Here is a 26,853-nt window from a genome sequence, read left to right on the forward strand (position 1 = left end):
GCTGGGATCTGGGGCTGACCAGCCAGAGAGGTAAAACCCCCCAAAAAGTGAAGCTGTTGGAAAAGAAAGAGTGTAAAAGTCAAAAGTCGTTTTCAACACAGCTCCAGATCTGGTTTATTTCCTCTGGAAAGGTGGGACCTCAGTAAATAATTCACGTGAACATGTGGAAATGCAAAGAGGGATTCAGAAATGACTGAGCTGGGGAAATCCCGCAGGAGAGGGAGGCGCAGGGAGGCTGCGGGGCCGCCAGAGGGCACCGCGGAACCGCGGCAGGCGCAGCTGGGCACAGCTGGATGGGGCGGGCACAGCTGGGTGGGGCGGGCACAGCTGGGTGGGGCGGGCACAGCTGGATGGGGCGGGCACAGCTGGGTGGGGATGAGTACAGGGCGGGAACAGCTGGATGGGGGTGGGCACAGCTGGGTGGGGCGGGCACACGGTGATCACAGCTGGATGGGGATGAGCACAGCTGGATGGGGCGGGCACACGGTGATCACAGCTGGATGGGGATGGGCACAGCTGGGTGGGGATGGGCACAGCTGGATGAGGAGGGCACTGAGCAAAGGGGGGGCGATGGCCCTGCCAGGGGCACAGCTGGAGCCGGGGCTGCAGCACATCTGGGGCACCTGGGCCCCGTGCAGGTGAGGCTGCAGCACCCACAGCTGCAGCACATCTGGATGGCAGCAGAGCTGGCCGCTCTGGCCCGCTGGCAGCGGGTCCAGCTGTCCCTGTGCACATCTGGAGTCACACCCAGGGAACATCTGGTGGCCCAGGGTGCCTCTGGGGGCTCCCAAAAGCTGCTGCAGCTGGGCCAGGTGGGGGTTCTGCTCCTGCAGGGGCAGGGGTGGGGTCGGGGCTCTGCCCCTGGGAGCCAGGCAGGAGCCTGGGCCTCATGAAATCCTCTGGCCCTCCCTGATCTCTGGCAGGACCTGTCACTGCCCAGGCAGACACAGGGCAGTGATCCTGTTTGTCTTTGCCATGGTCTCGAACGTGACTCTCAGCCCTGGCTGCTTCTCCAGGACCCCTTTGGTGTTTCCCAGCCCCTGTTTCCCAGGAGGGAGCAGCCCCTCCTGAGGAATGGCTCCAGCCTTTGTATTTTAACAAATGACCTGAGACCCTGAGCCCAGTGCTGTTTGCTGGGCTGGGCTTTAGCTCAGAGTCAGGAGCTGCCTCCCAAAGGGCTCTCCTGGATACCCTGACCAAACCTCTTCTGTAATTACATTCCAGGGAAAACAGACATCTCCTGATTCATTTAATATGTGCCATGTTGCATTTAGATATGTAACAGAAGCCCCATTACCTTAAAAAGTCCTGCTGTTATCAAGTACTGACTTAATTACAGTTTCATCTAAAAATAGATGAAGTTAGCTTGACAGAATCCATTTGTCCTTCTCCCCTGCTCCCAGGGATGTTTCCTCCCTGCAGCTCCTGCTCCATCATGACCAGCATCAACCCAACAGCCTTTCCCAAGAGCTGCTGAGATCCCACCAGCCTGTTTGCTATTCCCTCATCCCAGGCTTCCAAAACTTTCCAAACACAGGATCACACACTCATGGAATGGTTTGGATTGGAAGAAACTTTAAATCCCAGCTTGTTCCAGCCCCTGCCATGGGCAGGGACATCTCACAGCTGTCCCAGGCTGCTCCAAGCCCTGTCCAACCTGGCCTTGGGCACTGCCAGGGATTGGGCAGCCACAGCTGCTCTGGGCACCCTGTGCCACTTACACAAATACAAACATATATATATATATAAATATATATACATATGTAAATATCTAAACACAGAGAGCCCAGGAGGCTCCTCAGGCTCAGGTTATCCAGCCCTGGCTGTTTTTAACCTTTCTGCCCTTGGGAGCTGCTGCCAGCCAGGGAATTCCCGTGACCAGGCTGTTCTGCATCGTTCTGCTCCTTTGCTGTCACTCCCAGCTCCCACCCAAGGTGAGGCCTGGAGCCAGTCCCTGCTCATCAGCATCACTTTCCTCTTTCCTCTGATTGTTGAGTGGTTTCCACAGCTTTTGTAGCTGCCCCACTTCCCTGGAAAAGAAGCCAAGGCAGCTTTCTCCCCACTGGGGAGGAAAAGGCTCCGAGCCGTGTCTGTCACCAGCAGGGAAGGGTGACAAGGTCCTGCCTGTGAACATCCCCTCAGAGCTGGCCCAGCTGCTCCCCGTGCTCTGCTGGGCACTCTCTTGGCTTTCATTTCATTTCCCATGTGCTTGACAGCAGACACAGACTTTTCTCTCCTCATTTTGGCACCAGCAGGACGAGACTGGCGCTGCTGGCAGCACTGCAGGTGCTGCAGGATGGGGGGACTGGGAGGATCCCAGCCCTCCCTCTGTGCCACTGGGGCTCTGTCCTGGCCTCAGAAGGTTTCTGCTGCCTGGCTGGGTGAGGGGGGGCAGCCCAGGACCCCGTGGGGCTCACTCAGGAATGTCAGCCCCGCTCACTGCAGCGCTGGCTTTTGTGACCCGAACCCATGGGGAGAACACAACTGGGGCTGCTGTGTCTGAGGGCTGCTCCAGGAGATGTCTCACTGCCCAAAATCTCCAGGAATTCCCGATTCTGTCTTTGTCAGCCCAGCTACTTGTGCAAACAGTGTCAAGCCAGGGCTGGGCACACAAAGCAAGGTCGGTTTTGAGCCGTTCTCCTGGAACAGAGGCACTTGGAGCGGCACAAAGGGATCTCTGTCTCTCCCCTGCGCTGGCATCCCGGCAATTAACCCGGAAAATTGCAGCCTGGCCTTGTCCTGGCCTGAGTGTGGGGCTGTGCAGGGCAGGGGTGGCCGGGGTCTGCCTGGGACAGGGAGAGAGAGGGGGCAGGGTCTGATTGGGAAGTGCCAAAGCAATGGGAAACTCTCCTGCTCCCAGAAAAAGTGAGGGGAATCATTTGGGTATCTACACTGAGCTGGGTTTAAGAGATGTGTGTCCAAAACCCAGAAAAATTCGAGTCACCAAATCAGAGCATCATGGAAGAGCCTGAGCTGGAGGGGACCCACAAGGACCATTGGGTCCTGCACAGGACATCCCCAAAAATCACAGTGTGTGTCAATCGTGGGCAGCACTGAGCTGGTGCCACCCCCATGGCACCGAGTGCCACCCTGCTGGGGACACGGAGGAAAGCCAGCCCTGCCCTGCCAGGCTGCTCTGGAAACAGCAGCTAAACCCTGGGAAGTGCTGCTGGGGCAGATAACTGCAGGGACAGGCTGTGGCAGCCTGCCCCAGTGTGTCACAGCACTGCCACCACCATCACAAACACGCTGATTGGGTGCCCAGGCTGATGTGTGTGCAGGGGAAGCACTCCTGAATAATTAAAAATATTCTGCACTTGGTTTGTCACTGCACTTCCCACAGGAAAAGTAAGAGATGAAGCCAATTTAAAAGTAATTTTTAAAATTTTGGTGTTGTTATTTTCACTTTTTAAAAAAAATTTTTACTATGTAAAAAACATCCCTGTAGCTGATTAAGGCACAATTTTGGGGTTGTTATTTTCACTTTTTTTTTTTTTTTTAAATTTATGTAAAAAACATCCCTGCAGCTGATTAAGGCACAATTTTGGGGTTGTTATTTTCACTTTTTGTTTTTTAAATTAATTTATGTAAAAAAACATCCCTGCAGCTGATTAAGGCACAAGGAGTGAGGGAATTAAAGGAAAAAAAGGAATGCAATGAGGGAGAGTAAGTCATACTTAAAGGGAATTGTAGAAACTACAGCTCTCCTAAGTCCAACTCATTAGGAAACAAATATTTAACTGTGCAGTAAATAACATATTTTTACGGTTCCAAACCAAATCTCAGAAGCCACATGAATATAAACAGGGTGAGATCAGCTCAGCCCTCCTGCATCTGCCAAGGGATGGGGACAGCAAAGGGACAGGAGCAGAATGAGCAGGACCAGAGCTGCTCACTGGAGATTGTGGCAGGGTTTGGGGACAGAGCTGCAGGGAAGGGGACAGCTGAGAAGTTGTGAGGGGATGGCATTTCGGTGCTGGCATTTCGGTGCTGGCACAGCTCCCTGCGGGGCAGCACCTCGTTATTCTTCTTTAATCATTAACTTAAAGAATGCAAATGGGTTTTCTGGGATTTCTTCCCTTTTCCCGTAAATCAGCCGGGCTGCAGCCGCGCTGTTCCTGCCCTTCCAGCTCCTCCAGGGCTGGCTCAGCCCTCGGGATGTCCCTTCCAGGGATGTCCCCTCCAGGGATGTCCCTTCCAGGGATGTTTCCAGGGATGTCCCCTCCAGGGATGTCCCCACCGCTCCCAGCCCCTCCTTGTCACCCTCTCGCTGTGCCACCGTCCCTCCGACAGGGGACAAACGATGTGCAGAGCCAAGGACAGGCAGTGACCGCAGAGGGTGGTGACTCCAGGGGGGTGCGGTGGCACTGAGGTGACATCGGGTGACACGGTGGCACCGGGGGGGACCGGGAGCGGCTCCTGAGCCCAGCCCCAGGAACAAACCCTTTGTCTGGGCTTCCGGGCACTGGGATGGCCATGGGGATTTCCACAGGAATTTCCAGAAGCTGTTTGAAGATATTTATACGCAGGAAAGGCAGTGGCCTTGCCCAGTTATGAGAATTAAAGCGATTTGCGCTGTCGGGAGCTGCTGTAAAGTGACCCGTGTGTGGGGCTGGTTCTGAGTGCTGGGAGAGGAAAATCTCCATCCAGATTCCAGGAGAGAGACAGAACACGAGGGAACACTGAGGGCTGGGAGAGGAAAATCTCCATCCAGATTCCAGGAGAGAGACAGAACACGAGGGAACGCTGAGGGCTGGGAGAGGAAAATCTCCATCCAGATTCCAGGAGCAGAGACAGAACACGAGGGAACGCTGAGGGCTGGGAGCACAGAGGAAATTACTATTTACACAGGGAGAGGCAGAGCTTACAGCCCTGGGTCGTGCCAGGGCTAATGCACAGCAGACACCTCTGGAGCCCCTCCAAAAAGGAAACTGCAGTTTGGTTTGGGAACTTCTGCTTCTAATTCCTGGAAACACAGCTTCAGCTCAATTTCACAGTGGTTTGTGACATTTTTCCAGTGGTTATACAAATTTTGGGGAAACATTCCCCTCCTTGGAACTGTCTTGTGATAATATAACCCCACTGAAGTGCTTGGAGGTTTCAGATGGCTTCACACCCCTCCAGAGGGGGAGGCAGCCCTGGCTTGGACCTGGATCCTTAGGGATGAAAATTTCATGATGCAGGTGCTTAGCACAGAGCAGCTGTGGCTGCCCCTGGAGTGACCAAAGCCAGGCTGGACAGGGCTGGGAGCAGCCTGGGGCAGGGGGAGCTGTCCCTGCCATGGGGAGGGGCTGCAATGAGATATTCCTGCATCCCTCCTGTGTCTCTGGGCTCGCAGGTGCTCCCAGCGAGGGAAGGGCTCCTCTCCCAGGTGCTGCAGGGTGTCAGTGCTGATGGGATCCAGCCTGGAGTGGGCTATAAATGCCTCTGCTCTGGCCACCCCCAGCTTGTGGGGAGCTTTGCAGAGCTCCTGCCTGGGGCAGCTGTGCTGGACACCAAACTGGGAGCACTGGTGCCTGCTGGGATCCTCCCTGGAGGCACTGGGACCTGCCTGCAGCTCCTGGGAGGGCAAAGGCAGGGGAGGGGGGCACGGGGATGGGGCTGAGGTAGGTGGGGGCCAAACCTGGGCTGGGCTGGGCTGGGTGCAGTTTCACCTCTGGGTGCAGGTTTCACCTCTGGGTGCAGTTATTGCACCTCTGGGTGCAGTTATTACCCCTCTGGGTGCAGTTACACTCTGGGTGCAGTTATTACACCTCTGGGTGCTGCCTGCTGCTGCTCCCCCTCCAGGGCCACAGCTGGGTGTTTGTGGAATGGGATGAGACATTCTCACACCCCCAGCTCCTTGGGGTCCTGCTGCTCTGCCTGGTGCCCCCTCTCCTTCCCACAGCCCCCGTGTCACACCTGTGGAGTTTTTATCCTTGGGGCATTGCCAGAGCTCCCTGCAGAACATGGACAGGGCTGATCTCTGCTCTGTGGAGAGGAAATGAGTGGCAGCTGCTTGGCTGGGCCTTCCAGGGGATTTTGTACTTCTCCCAAAAAGGAGAGTAAGAAGAGGCAGGCTGTTTAGCCTTTCCTGACAATGAAACTTTGTCATCTTTATAATTAACCCTGTTATTTAAATACTTCTTCCATGGGTATCACTGACGATTTCATAGCCCTTGGTTCTTTCACTTTTCCATTCCAGCTTCCTGCGCTGCAGTGACTCCCAGGGGCATGACTAATTTCACTTTTCCATTTAATTGAGAGCTTGTTTCTGATTTTGTGTGTTTAGTTGTAGCTTGGCCAGCTGCTTTGTGCCTTGTCACTGCCCAAAATCCACCTGTCAGGCCTTTTATTTTCCTCCCAGGGGCTTTAGAGAACATCTATGACCAACACTTTTTTCAAGAACATTTCCATCACTGTGACGTGTTTTGGGTTTTCCCTCTTGGTGTTGTGTGTCCACCTCCCCCCTTAAGGAATTCACCCAAAAAATCCCAAGCTTGAAACTCTTCTTATTTATGTGTCACTTTTGTTTTTCTGTCATAAGAACTTCCCTGAGGGCCTGTGGGGATGTTTCCTCTGGCACTTACAGGGAGTGGATTCCCTTCTCCTCGTTGCTAAATATCCACTGCCCTGCTCTGCAGAATCCTGGTGTCAGTGATGCTGGATGGAACAGGATCAAGGAGAAGATTTTGGACAGCACAGGTCAGGGAGGAAGGGAATGATGGTGCTGGGATCCCACCCTCCCCTCAGGGTGAGATCAAACCTGGGCCATAAGCAAGGGCACTGATCTTAGCAGCTGGAAGGTGAGTGAATACACAAACACACATGTGAGAGCAGTGGAGTCGTGGCATCCCCATCCCTGGAAGTGTTCAAGGCCAGGGCTTGCTGTGGAAGTTGTCCCTGCCCATGGTCAGAACTGATTTGGGAGGTTCCACTGTTCTCTGGAGTTCCTTTGTGTGTTTTTCCTGCATCCTGCTCAATGTTCAATGGCTCCAGGCTCCCCAGCTCCCTGCCCCAGTCCTGTCCCACCCTCAGCTTTGTGCTCAGGGCTGTCACATCTCCAGGAGCTGTGACCTTGCAGCCCCTGCCTTCCTGGTGTGTGCCACAGCCTGGCTGGGGCTGCCCCGGCAGTGATAATGCACAGCTTTGTTCTGTCCCACACGTGTGCACAGCCCTGGCAATATTTACAGTGGGAATGCTGCTCCCAAGGGACACAGAGAAGGGTCATTGTGGCTCCAGGGGCTTGTGCTGCCAGGAAACCCAGCCTCTGCAGTCCCCCACTGAGGAACTACTCTTTAAAATAACGTTTCTGATCTGTAAGTTTTTCTGTGTCCCATTCCTGGCCAGAACAGGGTGAGCACAGACCCCAGCATGGCAACTCTAAAAGCTGCTTCAACACAAGGCTCTCAGGGTGCCTTTGATCATTGCTCATCAATACCCCACTGAATTCACTGAATTCTGGGGACACAAAGCAGACATTGAGAGGAGAAGCCAGGCTCCAGCACCCTGAGGATCATCCTGGAAACAAGAGTCAAACCTGGCATCAGGCTAGGAAAAGCCACAGGGGGTTGTGAGCATCCCTGAGCTCTGAGGAGGATCCTGGCAGCAGCCAGGGTTGGGCTCACACATTTGGGCAGGAAGAGGGAGGTTTGCAGCTGGACAGGTGCTGGAGCACAATTTAAATCTTAATGAAGTAGTAAAAGTGTGAGTAAGCTGCTGTGAAATTGGGGAAGGGGAGGACAAGGAGCACTCTGGGGAATTGTGCCAAAAATGGACAGAGTTGGGCAAAGTGCCACCCGTGCAGTGTGACAGGAGCAGCACAGCAAAGCTGAGGGCAGTCCCAGGAGCAGGGCACACACTGCCCAGTGCCTCAGCTGAAGAGAACTGAGGAGTTTCCTTCTATTTTTAACAAGGAATCAAAGGAAACAATCCTTCCCCACTGGTTAAAAGCACAAGCACCAGGAGCCTCTCCCAAGGCTGAGAGTGTCCCTGTGCTGGACCCTGAGCTGGGTCCTGCTCTGACACCTGCCAGGGAGATGACAGGGGATGGATGAAAATCTCCTCTTCTGGAGACAGCTCTGCTGGGATGCACGACTGGGGGCTTTGTCCTGCTCTGCTGGCTGCTCCCAGCTCCCTGAGAGGCTCTGCCAGGACCTGGGCACGTCCAGGCAGGTGTGAGCGTGGCACAGCACGAGCAGGAGGTGAAGCCAATTAGCAAAACCAGAGGAGAGGCTCGTCAGCCACGGTTACAGCAACGTGCAGGGAGAGGAACTCATGGCCCAAGGCAGGAACTGGGGCTCAGGAGCTGGATGTGGAGATGGTTGTGGCACCACAGGCTGACTAACAGGAGATGGCACTGATATTTCCGTTCGACAGGAAACCAGTTCCAAAACCAGTTCCAAATCTGCGGTGTCTGGGCAGACTTGGCAGCACAGCAAGTGATGAGTAAAAACCATGGGAGGTTAATGAGTGGGAGCTGGGAGCTGAAAGGCTTTGGGAGCACAGACCCCAGCCCAGTTTGCTTTTCATTTTGGGGGATCTGTCCCCCTGCACAGCTCAGCTGTGTCACTGCTGTTCCCGTCTCCTGTCTGGTCTCACCCACCCCTGCAAATCTGCCTGAGGGCCAGGGGGAGTGACTGCAAGGAGAGGAGTGAGCTGCAGAAGGGAAAAAAGGAATTGAGTAGGTGGAAATTCATGTGTGACTGTGAGAGGTGCAACGCAGTAAGGAGAAGTACTGTTCCACTCTAAATTATAAATATCTAAAGGCATGTTCTATGGGGAGCTGGTGAGTGCTGGGTGCAGGGAGCACTGTCACGCTGGAGGTGTCACTGAGCCTTGCTGCAGTCACAAGGAGACGTGTCAAACAAGAATACAGCCACAGCACGATTCCAGGGAGCATGGGAGAAGGGGAAACCCTTGGTGTCTGCCCTAGAGTTGTATTGACAGCCAGTGAAAGGCCAGGATCCAGGATCAGGGCTCTGCAGGGCTGTCAGTACAGCAGGATGATACTTGGCCTTTGGTTTACAGCAGGGAATTCAAGGGGATTCATCACCATGCATTATCTGGAGCAGGGCTGTTTTATTTTTGCCATATACAATGCCTCATCTGTGTCTAGCCCCACAAAGAGTCCTGGGAGCAAGGAGGATGTGAGTGTGATCTACAGCCACATAACAAGCAGACCTTGAACATCTCTGCCTGAGGGCAGCTCCAGGGAGCCTCTGGTACAGCCCCTGCATTCTGGCACTCAGGATGCCTGCTGCTGTCTCCTGGGCTTTCATGAAATGCATTAGTGCCCAACCTCTGGTGCTGTGAGAGCTGGAGCAGGGGATGGTGTTCCACTGTCCCTCTCACCCCATTCCTGATTTTTGCAGTGCTGGGAATGCTGCTGGGGCCGGGGCAGCTCTTGGAGGGAGGCTCCAAGATCCCCGGGGCAGGGCAGTGATGGGTGAGGGGTTTGAGTCCCTGTGGGGGTGCTGAGCTCAGAGCCAGCCCCTCCAGCCTCTCAGAGCTGTGAGATGCTCAGAGCTGACAGGGCACTCAGAGCTGCCTGCGGGGACGGGGCTGGCTCCTCACCTCCCGCTCCTGCTGTCACTCCAGCTCTCCCTAATTGCTGAACCTAACTGGCAGGATGCTTTCCTGGAGGAGAAGGGGCTCCTTCTGCCGTGTTGGCCGCGGATGTGTCACAGTGACAAGCGCAGTGAGGGTGGGCAGCAGTGTGGAGGTGGGAGAGGCTGTGCTCAGACGAGGGAGCTGATCCAGCTCTCTCTGGAAAGAATTGCTGTTTTTCAAACAAACCGGTTTAATCCAGCTGGCTGTGTGACCCACCCAGAGATAACGCTGGTGGCCAGGGCGGGCTGGGGCTGATCTGGTGCTGTTGGAGTGAGAGAATCCCGGAGTGGTTTGTGCTGGAAAGAGCCTCAAAGATCACCCAGTGCCACCCCTGCCACGGCAGGGACACCTTCCCCTGTCCCAGGCTGCTCCAAGCCCATCCAGCCTGGCCTTGGACACTGCCAGGGATCCAGGGGCAGCCACAGCTGCTCTAGGAAATGTGTGCCAGAGCCTCCCATGGAATAATTCTTCCCAATATCCCACCTAACCCTGCCCTCCGGCATCTCCCTCTTCCTTCTGCTTGGCTGTGGCAGCCCCCACCCCTGCACCAGCAGTTATTTGATCCAGAGTCACCTAATCTAGGTAGCAACGACTCCTTTTTATTCTTATTTTAATGCTGGAGTAGTTTTCTGCAGATGTTCCCTGAGCGAGTGAGCTGTGGGATGTGGGTTGGTGAGTGAGGGAGAATGTGCTAATGTGTGGTCAGGGAGTGGGAGTGTGGGATTGGGGCAGCCACAGCTCTCCTCTGTGGGAAGGATGAGTGAGCACAGCCCTGCAGAGGCTTCAGCAGGACTCCTGTGGCCAGTGGGACGAGCTGTTGGTGGCCGGGGTTCTGCTGCTGGTGTCCAGCTGACCCGGCTCACTCGGGGTGAGACAGCCCAGCTGCTTAAAACAACAAATCAAGGCAGGCAGATACGGCAGGGATTACAGAGGGATGCAAGCTGTTGTTGCCCACAGCAGGAGGATTTGGAGGTCTGGTTTTTTTTCCCTTCAGTGATGAATGTTCTCAGGAGTGTGGTGGGATTCTTGGGGTGTCCTGGGCAGGGCCATGAGCTGGGCTCGATGATCACTGTTGGTCCCTCCCAACTCAATATTCTGTGATATTCTTTCATTCATATTTCATTCATATTTCATATTCTTGGATGCACAGTCCTAGGAAAACGGGGCTGGAGGATGTCCATGGCTGTTCCTCCCCCCAGTCCTGCTCTGCTCCCACGTTTGGAGCTCAAACACAATGAGTTTCTCCTGATGAATGAAGGCAGAAAAAGGGGAGAAGATTCCTCAGTGCCTGCCTGAGGCCTCGCTCCCAGTGGTTTGTGTGCTGTTTTATGTGTGGCAGAGCTTTGTATGGCCTCGATTCTGTGCTCATCACAAAATGACAGAGCATCGTTTTCTGTGATTCTGGAAAAAGTGCTGAAAAAAATTCAATTTCGAGCCCCAGATATTCACATCCTCCAAGGCAGTGTCCTATAAATCCAGTTACAGGTTCTTCTCTATTAGCAATAAGTGCTGGAACACTTTTTAAATACGAACAATGGTGATGGAGAGGGATAAAACCAAAATAGTGCTCCTTTGGCTTTGTGCAGGGTAGAATTAGGGAGAATAATCCAAATAATAACATCTCGTGCTTTTATGGGGCTGCGTGCATATGGCATAAATGACAGCTCATTAAACTTTATATCCTGCCTACTAGATAAGCATGCAATTAGTATTACATCCTTTTTTATAATTAGGAGGCCTCATCCAAAAAACCGTGGCTCACAAACCATATTTGAAGGCGGTGACTCAGCCTGAATTAGGCTGTGGCATGAGGATGGGGAGAATCGTGCTTTGGAGAATGAAAAAAAACAGAGACAAAAGGTTGAGCTGGTGTCAGGTTCCTGTGCCCGCACCCACCCTCTGGAAAACGCAGGTGGATGAACTTTTGAACGGGAGGCGTGGGCTGGAGCCCGTGCTGCCGGGGCAGAGCATCGCAACGGGCTCGGCCCCGCTGGGTTTCACGGCTGAGCTGCCAGGAATGCTCGGTGCGAGCGGGGGGAACGGCGAATTCCAGCCGGGGATTATCCGAGAGTGTGGCTGTGTCACAGGCTGGGGACAGGGCACGGCCGGGCGGATCCCGGCCCGGGGGTTTGGTTTGGGTCCCGGCTCGGTGCCGGTGTTTGAGCCGGGCAGGGTGAGCTCGGTGTGTCCCGTTCTCGGGGGAGCAGCTGCCACCTTGCACCTGATGGCAGCCGGCCGGACCCGCCAGGAGGAGCAGCTGGAGCAGGAGGAGCAGCTGGAGCAGGAGGAGCAGCTGGCTGGTGCGGCTGGGGATGGAGGGAAGGAGGCGACGAGCCAGCTGCTGCTCCCCGGCCGCATTCCTGGCGTGCTCCTGCAGCCAGCGGGCTGCGGGAAAAGCCACCGGGGCGACAGCCATCGTCCGGGGGGAGAGGTGACAACATCCATCATCTCTGCGGGGAAGTGGGACAGCCACCGTCCGGGGGACGATGCTCTTTTGGGGACACGGCGCGGGGACAGGGCCCCACAGCTCCGCGCTGCTGCCGCTCCACATCAAGCCCTTCGAGGAGATTACGGCTTTATTCTCTCAGATCACACCACTAAGCCCGGGCAGTAATCTCCCGCACAGATGTGCCATGGGAGCACAAACGTGCGAGCCGCCACCCGGCCGGGCGCGGGGCGGGCCGGAGCGGCGCTCCCGCAGGCCGGGCAGGGGTTTTCCCGAGCGGGGCGGGGCAGGGTGGGGAGAGCGGGGCCAGGCAGGGTCTCCGGGAGCGGGGCCGGGTCTCTGGGAGCGGGGCCGGACCGGGCGGAGCCGCCTCTGCCCCGGGCGGGGCCGGCCCAGGTGCGGGAGCGCGGGGAGGGCACGGCCCCGCCCCTGCCCCGCCCCCGCAGCTGATTGGCCGAGCGGGCGGAGAGGGCGGGGATACGCGGCACAGACGCGTTCTCATTGGCTGTTAGCGGGAGGGCGTGGCGCGGGCGGGCCCGGCGCGGGCGGTGGCCCCAGAGCGGCGGCCCCGGCTCCGCCCCCGCCCGGCCCCGCTCCCGGAGACCCGGCCCCGCTCCCGGCCCCGCTCCCGGCTCGGCTCGGCCTGGCCCGGCACCGCGCTCCCGCCGCCCGCCCGCACCGGCGGCTGCGCGCCTCGCCCTGAAAGCCCTTCCGCTTTGCGTTTGCTCCGGATTTTTGCGTGCTTTCCCCCGCCGTGCCGGGCAGCATGGGGCTGCCGGCGCTGGAGTTCAGCGAGTGCTGCCTGGACAGTCCGCAGTTCCGGGAGAGGCTGCGCTCCCACGAGGCCGAGCTGGATAAGACCAACAAGTTCATCAAGGAGCTCATCAAGGACGGGAAGTCGCTGGTCGCCGCCCTCAAGAGTAAGTGCGGGGCTGGGGGCGGCCCTGCGGGACCCCGCGACCCCCGCCCGGCCCGCGCTGCCCCCGCACCCGCGGCTCCTCCAGCCGGGTCCCCCCGCGCCCAGCCCGGTCCCCTCTGTGTGCTGAGCCGGGCCTGGGCCGTGGATGTGCCCGGTTCTGGTGCTGGTCCAGCAGGACGCTCCAGGATGTGCCTGGCCGCGGTCCATGGGGACATGTGTGCTCCCGGGTCCGGACCATCGGCACAGCACGGGCTTTTCCCCGCTCCGTCTGAACGTGTGTGGTCCTTCAGGGTGGATCCGTGGGGATGTGCAGGGCTCCGGGCCCGCTCCGTGCCTGGCCAGGGTCCGTTGGGATGTGTGCGGTTCTGGTTCTGATGCTCCAGGTCCCGGTCCATCCCGGTCGCATCCTTTGGTTTTTGGGGTGATGGGTTGGTGCCTGGCCCCGCAGCTCCCGGCTGTCTGTGTCCCCTCTGTGCTCAGGGTGGGGATGCCCGGAGCCCCCGGTGTGGCTCTGCCCGGGCTGTCCCCGCTGTCCCCGCTGTCCCCGCTGTCCCCGCTGTCTCCATGGAGCTGCTCGCAGAGCTGCAAACCGGTGAGGAGGGGTCTGGGTGGGAGGAGGATGCGGCGATGCAGGCTGTGGCTCCGGGGCTGGGGACAACCTCACCTGTGGCTGGCAGTGTCCCCTGATGGCCAGGCTGGGCTGGCTCCTGTCCCCACGGCCGGGGCTGGGGACACCTCTGCGTGGCTGTGCCCTCGGGGTGCTGTGCTGCCTGGGCTGCTCCCCAAGCTCCGTTTCTGCTGTTCCCTTGTGAGGTCATCTGGGTTTTTTCTGTTTTTAGGTTTTTTTAGCCCAAATCACAGGGTGCTTCCCCATCTAGGGGTGGTGTGTACCCAGCACACGTGGTCACCGTGTGTGCCATGGGGTGACAGGGGCACATCACAAACACGGGTGCCATGGAGCCCCTGCAGCGTCACCTGCCATGAACCAGCCTGGCCAGGGTCACTGCAGGGCTGTGGGACAGCGAGGTCACCCCAGGGTGCACGGGCTCTATTCCCAGAAGGAAATAGTCCCTGTCCTTTCCCAGAAGGGCTGGTCCCTGCTTCCTCCCCTTCTGATCTCACACCGAGCCCCTCGGGTGTAGTTCCTCTGTGCTGAAGTAGCAGCTGGTAACATCTGGCTTACAGGGACTCCCATTGTACCAGCTCTTGGCATTTGGGGTTAAAAGAATCTCGAACCCAACAGCTGTGGGTGCATGTATGGTTCTGCAGGTCTGAGCTGTGCTCTGCTGTGGAGCATTTGCTGGAGGCAGCAGTGCCTGGCCCTGCCTGTAGCATTCATTTTATCCCAGAACAAATCCTACAGCCTTGTTCATCACAGAAAATCCCTTTTGGGAGTGAGCTGGTGAGTCCTGAGCTGTCTCTGGCTATGTGAGATCTGGCTGAGGTGGCCAGCTGTGCTCTTGCAGGTATTTTGGGGTGGGCTCGTGGCTGCCAGGGGCTCCTGTCCCCTGACTGTGGCCGTGGCTGTGCTGCACCAGGCAGGAAGAACGCTCGCTGGCCTCTGGAGATAAGGATGTTTTTATGGCTGAATTGTTTTGTAGCTTCTATTGAATGTGTTCCTGGATTAGCCCTTAATTCCTGCACAGGGCTGGAGGGGAGTTCCAGCAGTGCCCAGGCTGCAGGGACAGGAATAATGCTGATTCTGCTGGGCAGTAAATCAGTGCCCAGGCGCCAGCCCTGCTGCCCTGCTGCCACCTCCCCGGCACGTGTGGCACCAGGGGGGTCCCCAGGGTGCTCTGGGGGAGGGTTTGGGGCACATGGAGGCTGGGAAGGGGTGTCCCCTTCCTGGCTGGGATGCTCAGCCCTCTGTGCATCCTTCTCCTGCCCTAGGAGTGACTTCAGAGGCTGTGCAGCTGCTCCAGTGCCTCCACTGACCCAGCAGAGCCCTGTGCTGGGTGGGACCTGGCCCTGCTCTTCCCACCTGTGTCACCCTCAGTGTGTGACAGGTCCAGGGTCTGATGTCCTCCAGACCATTCCAGTGTCCAGCAGCAGGGATGGAGATGCTGCAGGGGTGAGGAGCTCTGTGCTGCCTGTTGCTGGTTGTTGTATCTGTGTCACAGCTGCAGGGGCTGGGATGTCACCCCTGTGAGCCCCCATGGTGTCTGGGGCCATTCCTGAGGGCATCCAGGTGCTTGCTTTTCTCCACCAGCTTGTATTTTATTTGTAAGTGCTGTTTCCAAGTGGTTTTGGTTTGTTTCCCCATGGCTGGATGTGGTGACCTTATCTCACTGCTGTTGTCTCCAGGCTGCTGATCAGCTCTTGTGACAGTGGTGACAGTGGCTGTGGAGCTGGGCAGGCCTGGGGACAGCAGAGCCCTGGCTCAGGACATGCTGCCTGTGCCCTGAGGGGTTCCCAGGGTGCCTGGGCAGTGGGACAGCCTGCAGAGTTACGTGAGGTCTTGGCAATATCCTCTCTCCTTTTCCTTCCTCTTGCCTCTTCTGCTGAACGTTTCACATCCTCTTTGTATGAAGGCAGGCGTGGGGAGAACATGGAACTGTGAGGGGCTGCCTGGACTGGGAGGAAGATGAAGAGGAAGAGCCCTGTGCAGAGCTGGGCAGGAGCAGAACACCAGCAGGGATGGTGAGACTGGAGTAAGGACAAAGTCCCTGCCAGGGCTTGGTGAAGGGGCTGCTCTGCCCTGCTTTTGGGAGTAGGTACAGAGAGAAATAGGAATGATTCACAGTGCTTTCTCCTTCCCTTAGAAGCAAGAATAAATTCAGAAGGTTTAAAATTATCCTCATTTGCTGAAGGGCTGATCTTGCTAAATATCTTCAGATGCCAAGGGCATCTCTGGAGTGTGTGTCTGTGTGTACAGAAATGCTGTTGGATCTTTTTCCCCCAGTGAGTTTCTGTGCTGTTTCCATTGTCTCCCTTTGCTGCTTGGCTGGTATTCAGTGACCTGGTTTTCAGCAAAACGTGTCCCTCTTCCTCCCTGATCCACCATCCATAAATTATTCAGAAAGTTTTGCAGATGCAGAGACTTCAAGTGTGACATAAATAATGAACTCGAAGCCTGGATGCCGTGAAACTCCTTCAGGAGCTGTGGTGACCATCAGGACCGAGGATGCTGAAGGATTTTATCCCTTTGCACGTCCCTGTGCCTGTGCCAGGGGCAGGCAGGGAGCCAGGGGCTGGTCCCTGTGCTGGCATCACCTCCAGCTGGAGCCCAGCACCCAGATGGGGATGGGGAGATGCCCACAGCTCGCTTTGGGAAACAGCAGCACATGGAAGGGTGGAGGAGGTGGGGGTGCAGGGGCTGCCAGCCATCGTCTCCTTGGTGCTGTGGCACAGGACTGAGCCTGGCACCTTCCTCCTCCTCCTCCTGTTCATCCTCCTCCTCCTCTTCATCCTCTCCTCCTCCTCCTCCCCGTGCTGCCAGCGCCGTGTCCCAGTGCCCATGGGTTCTGTTGTCCCTGTCAGGCACTGGGTGCAGCCTGGTGCCCTGCCACGTTTCTGCTGCTTTGTTTTCCTTCTTCCAACTCCCAGGCACTAATTTGAAGCCACCAAACCCGTCCACGCCCCGGCTGCTGCCGTGCTCCCACGGCACAAACTGCAATTTGTGTGCTGGGGCTGGGCTGGGCTGGGGGGGCTCTCTGAACCCCCTCCCCACAGGGCACACGGGCTGGGCACGGCTCCCACGGGACAGGCAGAGGTGGCAGTGCCCCAGAAGGCACAGCTGGGCTGGTTTGGTGTTTGGGTCACTTTTGGATCTGTGTTTTTGGCCAGGGCACCGCAGAGCTGTGGCTGGCAGCGAGGAGGGACAGGACCCAAGGGGTGATTGCTGCTGGGCTGGAACCTGGATCCTGCAGGGCCTGGGAGCTCCTCTGGCCCCAGCACTGCCTGGGGCAGATGCTGTGGCACTGTCCCACAGGTCTCATGTCCCAGCTGTCCCGTGCTGGCTGTGCTGGGGTGCTCCCAGCTGAGTTGCTGTCCCAGAGAGGTACTGTGCTGTCCCTTCTGTCTGTGTCTGCTGTGATTTTCATGAGCTGGCCCCTGGGCTGACCCCTGTGTGCCTGCACCAGGCCAGGGTGGCTGTGGTGGCCTCTGGGGTAGTTCCTGGTGCTGCTGTTGGTGTTCCAGAGTCTGGGATGTGCTTGCACATGGACTCTGTCCCACACCTCTGCAGCATCCTGCTGCCACCAAGCCTTCAGAGATGTCTGTGCCAGGGCTGTGGGGTGGCAGTGCCCTTCCCACATGGAGCTGGCACTGGGTCTGCCACAGAGTGGAAAAGAAAGTGAAACTTTGCCCGGTGTTTACTTAACTCCCTTTTTACACAAACAAGGCTCGGGCGGGTGATAAGGAAACGTGACAGGGCTGATTGCCCTCTCTGCCACTTTGTCCCTTTGTCACTGCCTGTCCCTGTGCCCTGGTGCAGCTCCCTTGGTCCCCTGGGAGTGGGGCTGGGGGAGCCCTGACCAAAGGGCAGGTGTAGATGATAGATAACAGTGCTGTGCCCCCAGGTGCCCTGCAGGGAGAGAGCCTGGAGCTGGATCCCAGCCTGGTGCCATCTGGGCTGACAGCTCCTTGTGCCCCGGGTGTTTGGTGCTGGGGAGAAGGACCCCAAAGCCCATCTTAGATTATTTTCATTCTTTTTGCTCTTCTGGTCCCTGAAGGAAATGGTCACAGCCCAAACGTTCTCACCACCTTTGCACAGAGGGAGGGATCAAGGGTCAGAGTTTGGGTCTGGCCTTTCCAGGAGCAGCCCCTCTGTGCAGCTGCTGACCTGAGTGCTCAGGGCTCTGCTCCTGCCCAGCTTTGCAGGCTCCTTTGGAGGAAGAGGAGCTTTCTGTGCTTTCTGCAGGGAGCAAACCCAGCAGTAAGCACCTGGCTGGGTTGCTGTGACCGCTGGCACTGGGCTGTGCCACGAGCTGTGGTGCTGGGTGCCACCACCCACGGGCTCTGGTGGGTGTGGGGCAGCCCAGGTGACACCTGTGGCTGCACAGCCCAGCCTGGGTCTCCCCAGTGCCAGGGAATTGCTGCCTTGCAGCAGGGGAGGAATTGCCGGAGCATCCATGCCTTGCCAAGGAGACATTCCATGCTCAGAGGGGTGTGGGGGTCCCTGCCTGTCCCCCAGCAGGGCTGGGGCATGGCCAGGCCACCCTGGGCTGTCCCTCAGCCTCACAAACCACAGGGAAAGCACGTGGGTTGGGGTTTGGCTGGTAAAATTATTTACTTTGGTTTTTTTCCTGCTTTGTTCAGCCAGCCAAGGTGTAATGTGGCTGTCCTGTGTCAGGTGCATTTCCCCTCTTCATTCCTGCAGGATTTGGTGCAGGGAATACTTTGAGCTGTGGTTATGGCTCAGCCAGCCCTGCACCAGCAGAGCCAGAGGCACCAAGGGTTTCCCCTCCTTTGCATGACCTGTGTGGCTTGTGCAGCCACATTTTTAATGACTTGTCTGGGATTTTATTCAAATGGGGGGTAGGACAGGTGATAATACTGTGCTTCAACTTTGGCACAGCTTGATCCTCCTCTTCCTCCCCAGTGGAAATCATCAACAGGAGCTTATTCCTGCTTGGGAGATGCTGTCTGTGGTGGTGGCTCTGCACTGTGAGCCCTGGAGGGTGTTGTGCCAGCAGGGCTGGTCCAGAGGGCTGCACACTTATCCCACCTGGCTCCTGAGTGTCACAGGGAAATGTGCCCTGCTGGGTGCAGAGTTCCCTGTGTGCACCCACCCTGCTGGGTGCAGGATTCCCTGTGTGCACCCACCCTGCTGGGTGCAGGGTTCCCTGTGTGCACCCACCCTGCTGGGTGCTGCAGTGGTTCCCTGTGTGCACCCACCCTGCTGGGTGCTGCAGTGGTTCCCTGTGTGCACCCACCCTGCTGGGTGCAGGATTCCCTGTGTGCACCCACCCTGCTGGGTGCAGGGTGCCCTGTGTGCACCCACCCTGCTGGGTGCAGGGGTTCCCTGTGTGCACCCACCCTGCTGGGTGCAGGGTTCCCTGTGTGCACCCACCCTGCTGAGTGCTGCAGTGGTTCCCTGTGTGCACCCACCCTGCTGGGTGCAGGGTTCCCTGTGTGCACCCACCCTGCTGGGTGCTGCAGTGGTTCCCTGTGTGCACCCACCCTGCTGGGTGCTGGGGGGTTCTCTGTGTGCACCCACCCTGCTGGGTGCAGGGTTCCCTGTGTGCACCCACCCTGTTGGGTGCAGGATTCCCTGTGTGCACCCACCCTGCTGGGTGCTGGGTTCCCTGTGTGCACCCACCCTGCTGGGTGCTGCAGTGGTTCCCTGTGTGCACCCACCCTGCTGGGTGCAGGGTTCCCTGTGTGCACCCACCCTGCTGGGTGCAGGGCTCCCTGTGTGCACCCACCCTGCTGGGTGCTGCAGTGGTTCCCTGTGTGCACCCACCCTGCTGGGTGCTGCAGTGGTTCCCTGTGTGCACCCACCCTGCTGAGTGCTGCAGGGGTTCCCTGTGTGCACCCACCCTCCTGGGTGCAGGGCTCCCTGTGTGCACTGCCAGGATGTGATCCATGCTGGAGGATCCTCACAGCATCCCCAGGGCACATTCACCCATTTCCCAGGGGGGTCCCAGCCCAGCCATGACCCCACAGTGCTGGTGGGTTTGGGGCTGGGCTGTCAGAGGCACTGACACCTCGTTAGCACGAGGGTTGGGGTGTGCAGGAGCCTGTGCTCATGGTGACATCTTTTACATTGTGCTGACACTGTGCTCATTAACAGGGCTGGGGGGTCTCTGTAATTGGGAACATGGCACAGAGCACCTCTGGGCACATGTCCTGATCCCAGAGAAGCCACAGGGCCTGCACTGAGCCTGTGTCCCATGCTGGTTAAACCCAGCCTGTAGGGATGGCAGGGGATGGGCTGGGACAAGGGGCAGCTCTGAGAGGCAGGGGCTGGGGCTGCCAGAGCTGCTGGAGCCTGCAGTGCACACCTGAGAAGGGCCAGGCTGGGTGTCCCTGTGCTCCTCCAGCACCAGGAGTCACCTCCATGCTGTGTCCTGCTCATGCTTCCAGCGTGGGGCAGATTTGTCTGATTTGGGTCTGATTTTCCCCAGGCTGCAGATGTGCTGGCACAGCTTGGACCATCTGTCTCCATTTGTTTCTGCAATGCTGCCAGACCCAGAGGTGTGTGGCATCACCTGTGGCATGTGTGGCATCACCTGTGGTGTGTGTGGATCATCACCTGTGGCGTGTGTGGCATCACCTGTGGCGTGTGTGGCATCACCTGTGTGCCCTGTGCACGGGCTGGGAGTACTGGGCTCTTTAGAATTCCTTTTCTCCCGTTGCTCTGCTGGCAGCAGCTCGCAGTGACGTTGGAATCCGTGAGGAAATGCCGTTCCCATGGTTGCTGAGGGGAGGGTGGCAGCAGTGGTGTCCCTGAGCTTTGCAGGTTGGCACACGTGGTGCTCCTGTGGCTGATTCACCAGCAGGGATGGCATGGGGCACGTTGGTGCTGCCTGCCACACCTGGCAGAGGGGAACACCAACCCCTTTGTGTGCACCCTGTCCCTGCACACCCTAAAACCTTCCTGAAGGGCAGGAGCCATGCCAGATCCCTGCACAAGCCAGGGATGCTCAGGGATGGCATTCTGCAGCACAGAGGGGCTTCAGTCCCACATTGTGTCCAAGGTGAGAGCCCTGCTTATGCTGGGGCTCTGGTTTGGGGTGTTCTGGGTCCCTCCTGCAGCATCCAGCAGAGGGGATGGGCTGGGGACAGCAGGGGGACAGCATGGGGACAACAGGGGGACAGGCTGTGCCAGGCATCCCTCTCTGGGCTGGTGTTCCTGCATCCTGGCTCTGAGCAGCTCTGGGATGAGTCGCTGTAGCGTGACCGTGCTGGTGGGAGGGGAGGGGGAGCTCTGGATGCAAACCTGCACAGCTTGTTCGTTCTGCTGTGAATCATCCCCCTCCTCCTCCCCCGGGCACGAGAGCGAGCGGCTGTCACCGGCGGGGACAGCCACCTTCTCCTGTGTGCCTGGGACAGGGATGTTTTCCTGTTTCCCTGGGACTGGGATGCATTCCCCATTTCCCCTGTTTCCCTGGGACTGGGATGTATTCCCCATTTCCCCTGTTTCCCTGGGACAGGGATGTATTCCCCATTTCCCCTGTTTCCCTGGGACTGGGATGTATTCCCCATTTCCCCTGTTTCCCTGGGACTGGGATGTATTCCCCATTTCCCCTGTTTCCCTGGGACAGGGATGTATTCCCCATTTCCCCTGTTTTCCCAGGACAGGGATATTTTTTCTGTTTTCCTGGGACAGGGATGCATTCCCCATTTCCCCTGTTTCCCTGGGACAGGGATGTTTCCCCTGTTTTCCTGGAACAGGGATGTATTCCCCATTTCCCCTCTTTTCCTGGGACAGGGATGTTTTCCCTGTTTTCCCTGTTTTCCTGGGACAGGGATGTTTTCTCTGTTTTCCCAGGACAGGGATGTTTTTTCTGTTTTCCTGGCTAAATGTGCTGCCACCCATTCCCAAGCGCAGGTGTCCCTGTGCTCATGACAAGGGCAGATCTTTAGGGCATCCCAAAGGAATGGCAGGGATGGTCCCAAGTGTGGCTTGGAGGAGCTGGGAATTGCTGCCCTGCCTCAGTGCCCACTGGCTGATGGGGTCATGGCATGCCAGGCTGGGCTGGGGATGCTGTGTGGCATGGGGACAGTGGCACTGAGTGACAGGGGATGCTGTGTGCCATGGGGACAGTGGCACTGAGTGGCAGGGGATACTGTGTGGCACAGGGACCATGGCTCTGAGTGACAGGGGATGCTGTGTGCCATGGGGACAGTGGCACTGAGTGACAGGGGATGCTGTGTGGCACAGGGACCATGGCTCTGAGTGACAGGGGATGCTGTGTGGCACAGGGACAGTAGCACTGAGGGGCTGGGGATGCTGTGTGGCACAGGGACCATGGCACTGAGTGGCAGGGGATGCTGTGTGCCATGGGGACCATGGCTCTGAGTGACAGGGGATGCTGTGTGGCACAGGGACAGTGGCACTGAGTGACAGGGGATGCTGTGTACCATGGGGACAGTGGCACTGAGTGACAGGGGATGTGTGTGCCCTGTGCCAGGCAGGTTCCCAGCTGGAGCTGTGGGAAGCACAGCAGCCTCCGAACCATCTGGCCCTGGCACGTGGAGCAGGGGCTGAGGCACAGCCCAGGGCTGGCTGCTGGTCCTGCTCACCCCTCCCTGCACTCTGCACCCCCAGGCAGGGCTTGGAGCCACCTGGGCTGCTGGAAGGTGTCCCTGGCCATGGCAGGGGTGGCATGAGATGAGCTTTAAGATCCCTTCCAAGCCAAATTCTGGCATTCCATGGTGCACAAGGAGGGATGTATGAAGGGTTCTCTGGGGTGAGTGACCTGTAGAAAGAGCTGGTGTGTGCCTTTTCCCAACACTGCCTGGGACAGCATCCCTGTGCTGGGTTTTTATTCTTTTTCTTGCTGAAGCAGCGTCTGTCCAGAGCGATGCCCTCGCTGAGTGCTGGTTGCTAAGCGATGTTTCACAAAAAAATCCCAACCATTGCAGAGCAGAGCGTTGGGTGTCTCCCCCACGGTTCTGGGAGAAAGCCCAGGTTAAAGGCAGTGATTTCTTCCTGGAAAGGTGGTCACATACTGGCACAGGCTGCCCAGGGCAGTGGTGAAGTCACCATCTCTGGAGGGGTTTTCCAGATGAGAACAATGGTCAGTGTTGGCTTTGGCAGTGCAAGGGGAACAGCAGGACATGAGAATCTTGGAGGGCTTTTCCCACCTAGAGCATTCCCTGGCTGTGTGCTGAGTCCCTGTTCTCACCCTGCGTGCCTCCCCGTGCTCTGCTGCAGATTTAATTTATATTTCTCTTTTCCTGCCCAAGCAGGAAAAATTGACTCACTTGCCACTGATGTTCCTGCGAGCACAGAGGGATTTTTCCTGTTCTTACAGCTGAGGTGGAGGAGCACCGGCGACAAGAGGATTTCCTGAGCCTCCTTGGGAGGAGGAGGAGGAAGCTGGCTGTGCAGAGCTGCTCCTGGAGGGGCTGGGAGCTGACCCTGCTTCCCTGGCCTGCCTGTGGCCAGAGCTGCTGCCCCTGGGATGGGCACAGAGGGGGGACAGGGGGGCACTGCCATGGGTGTGCCGTCTGTGCTGCCCACCTTGGTCCCCTCCCCACCTGGGCACGGGGGTCTCTGTGCCCATCATCCCTGGGCACCCCAATGTTTTGGTGGCAGCCCCTTGAGAAATCAAGCAGGCTCCCCGTGGCCCACCTATGAACTAATTAGATTTAATAACAAACTAATCCAGAAGCAGGGCCAGTGCCTGAGGCAATCTGCTCTGCCCTCCCTGCCAGACCCCCTTCTGCTCCACTAATGGGCATTGCCTGGGTCAGGAGCAAATTTCTTCTGGATTAGTGTCCTCTAAATCGATTAGCTGTCTCGGGCAGGGCATTCTGTCCTAATGAAATGTGATTCCAGGCTCCAGTCGATGAAATATTGTGGTAACAAGGGTAAAGTCATCTGCAGCCTTCCTGTGGGTCGTGCCAGGGTTTGGAGAGGAATCACAGAATTAGGTGATGATTGAGGATGGAAATGACCTCCAAGATGATCACATCCAACCTGTGCCCCATCCCCATCTTGTCAGCCAGCCCAGGGCACCGAGTGCCACATCCAGTCCTGCCTTGGACAGCTCGAGGTGTGGGGCTCCTCCACCTCCTGGGCAGCTCCTTCCAAAACCTGAGCACTCTTTCCAGGAAAAAAATTCTCCTGATGCCCAACCTGAACCTCCCCTGGCACTTTGAGGAGAAGCCACAATTATTGGAGCAGTGTTGTGCTAACAGGGACTGAGCTGCACTCCCCAGTGAGGGAACTGGGGGCCATGGGGAGCTGTGAGTAAGACATGCCATTTCCATCCTGCCCCCAGAGGAACTTTACTCACAGGTGTAAGGCTGGAGGAATTTACCTGAGCTGCCTGGAGCACTGGGGCAGTGTGCAGGTGGAGGGGAAACGTGATATTAAAATCCTGGTTTTGGGAATAGGTCAGGGATTGGGGTTTGAAGGCCAGGCTCTGGGTGCAGTGGGACAGCCATGCTCAGCAGCTCTGACATCTCTCTGAGCCAGCCCTTGCCCAAATCCCGGGCCTGGATGGGACACAGGGATTTTCACTGCTGCTTCCTCGCATTGTTCCCTGGTGCTGCCCGTGGAAATGCCAGCCAGGGCCGTAATTTTCCATTTCATTACCATGTCCCTGATGTTTTCCAGGCACTTAAGCTGTTGCCTGTGTTTGCTGTTTGGATGCATCCCTCCTCTGTGCTGGAGTGGTGAATATTGACATTTGATTTTATTGGGAGCCCTTCCCTGCTCCCACCTGAGCTCCCGTGCCTGGCTCCCTGCCCAGCAAACTGTGGCTGCAGGTCAGGATGGGCCAGGGGGTTCTGCCATAAAACAACACCAGGATGTGAACAAAAATAAGCACAGGGAAAAGTGCCAGACGTGGGAGCTGGGTGGGGAAGTGGAGAAATCCCGTTTTATTTTGTTTTGCTGCACGGAACGCTCCGTGTCCAGCGCAGGGGTGGCACCCGGGGGATGCTGCCCTGTGCCCCTCCAGGAGCTGGGGCAGTGATGCTCAGGGGCTCTGGGAGCACAGGAATTGCCCAGGCAGGGGTCAGCACGGGTTTTGCTGGGTGCTGAGGGTTGTGCTGCTCAGCCTGGGAGCTGCCAGCCAGGCTGGTGGCACCTGGCTCTGAGCCCCTCATCTTCCAGGGCCATCCTGGGGGGATGCAGAGGTTGCCAGGAGGGTCTGGCAGGTTTCTCTGAGCCCACTCTCCTTGCTGGCAGTCAGGGCTGGTGTTGTCTGTGCCTCCCTGCAGCTGCACACATCTGTGTGCTCAGGCTCTCCAGGAATGGGAAGCCTTTCCGGGGCTCGTTTACATCACTCCTGGGTTTTGTTTGCTGCGTGTCCTGGCTGCAGGCAGGGCAGGCTCTGCTGCCAGGCACCTGTGGCTGCACACACAGGTCCCTCCATCTGCCACTGCTGCCCTTCATCCCCACCCAGCATCATCACCTCTCCCCACAGTGGTGTCTGAGTCAGGAGCTCATTAAAATAACTGATTAATGCAGAGCTGGGGCAGGAGCAGCCTGTGCTGGGCACCAGACAGAGCCCTTCACTCTGGAGAGGTTCCTGCTGAAAAGTCCTGTTTGGGTAAGTGCAGAACATCTCGAGTTCCCATGTGGGACAGGTGGGAGTCTCCCAAGTCTTCCTTTCCTGTGGGATGGAGAGGTCACTGCTTGGTGTTCACATCCCAGGGCTGGAGCCCCTTTAGGTGGGACCCTTGGTGAGGGGCACTTCATTAACTGTGTCAGGGGCTCTTCATTAACTGTCTCAGGGTCACTTCATCAGCTGCAAGGTTAACCCAGCCCTGCTGCCTGGGCAGTTTCTGTCCTGTCACAGCCCTGGTGACACTCAGGGGGAAAGGCAGAGCTGTTTGCACGAGCTGGGCTTCTGCAGCATCTCAGCCACTTGAGATGAAGATGTGACTCACCACAGTGGCTTTGTTGCAGAGTGACTTGGTGAACAAGCTCTAAGAAAAGCTGAACAGGAAGGAGGGACAGGCTGTGAGACCTTTGCCTCTGTGGCAGAGCAGGCTCAGCACTGGGCTCAGGGCTCCAGAGCCCCAGGAAGTCCAGGGCTGATTCATGGCTGAGAAGTGGGGCAGAAGGACAAGGTTCCAGCTGACCATCAGCTTCCCCAGAGCAGGGCAAAGCAGGAGAGGGCTGGAGCAGGGGGAGTTGAGGGAAGGGGCTTCTTGCCTTGGTGCTGCTGCAGCCCTGGCCCTGCTGCAGGATGTCACACTGGGCTGGCAGCTTGGCCCCTGATGCCTTCTGGCTTCATTCCCCTCCAGTGCCTTCCATCAGGGAAGCTTTGCAAAAACGTCCTGGCCTGGCAAAGCTCCCAAGACAGCTCTGAGCATTATTGATTTGGGGGTGGCAGGATGACGTGGCGGGGCTGCTGGGCTGGTGGGCACTGGGGGATAATTTTAGCTGTGCAGCCAGGCAGCCCTTCCAAGGGATAACTTTGTTTTTCACCAAGCACAGAACCTTTATCTCTTCAAATACCACGGGAATAATTCACGTCTCCAGCGTGTTGCTCCAATCTGATGTGCTGTTTGAGCCTGGTCAATGGTGCCTTTGAGCCCACAAAGGGATCTCTGTGCCTCTGGCCATACGGAGTGTGTGGATCCAGCGTTGGGGATGCCTGGGCTGCCAGCAGTGCCAGACTCCCCTGGCTGCAGGGCAAGGCTGAATGGAGCTGTGGCACCTCCTGGACCTGCTCTCCTGGGGCATCTTGGACAGAGCTTCAGGTTATTTTGAGCTGTAGCACATCTGGGCAGTTCTGGGGTTTGTGCACGGTTTGTAGGGACCGTGTGTTTGTAAACTCCCGTGGTAAATGAGGTGCTGGGATTTGGCCTCTCTGGGTGTGCTGCTGAGACAAGGCTCAGCTGGAGGCTGTGTGTGTGTGGAAAAGGCTCCAAACTGGGGTCTGGGGGCTGTGGGGGCACAGCAGCGATGCTCTCCCTGCCTGGGGGTGCCTGCAGGGACTGTGCCCATGGCCCTGCTCCTTGGGGTCACCTGGGCACCTCTGACCTCCCTCTGTGCCGTGCCATGGCAGCCCCTCCACAGCTTTTGTGCAGAACATGATAGCAGGAGCTGTGCTGGAGCTGTGCTGGACTCTGCCCATCTGGATTTCTACATTTGCTCACGATGATTCAGAGGAGGAACCTGCCAGCAGCCGCCGTCCATCCTAAATCACTGATTAGCTCCAAGCACCTGGTGGAGAAGTTGTTTAATAAACAGATCAGTGCTAATTGTGCGTGGCAGTGACTCTGGGGCTGGGCCAGCGTTGTCTCACGGGAGCAGGGCTCT

At 57.5% G+C, this 26,853-nt stretch overlaps 1 protein-coding gene across 3 annotated transcripts in view; it reads left to right on the forward strand.

Moving 5' to 3' along the window:
* The first annotated feature begins 12,689 nt into the window (after positions 1–12,689).
* The window catches only part of ARHGAP26 (Rho GTPase activating protein 26), a 108,505-nt gene continuing 94,341 nt past the window's right edge, over positions 12,690–26,853 (forward strand). For all 3 annotated transcript variants that reach the window (XM_033073193.2, XM_033073195.2, XM_033073196.2), the window contains exon 1: positions 12,690–12,957. In XM_033073193.2, coding sequence (XP_032929084.1) covers positions 12,804–12,957 — 154 coding nt within the window. In that variant the 5' untranslated portion in view covers positions 12,690–12,803. The remainder of the gene's footprint in view (positions 12,958–26,853) is intronic.

Source organism: Catharus ustulatus, chromosome 15 (genome assembly GCF_009819885.2).
Source record: "Catharus ustulatus isolate bCatUst1 chromosome 15, bCatUst1.pri.v2, whole genome shotgun sequence".
NCBI lineage: Eukaryota > Metazoa > Chordata > Aves > Passeriformes > Turdidae > Catharus > Catharus ustulatus.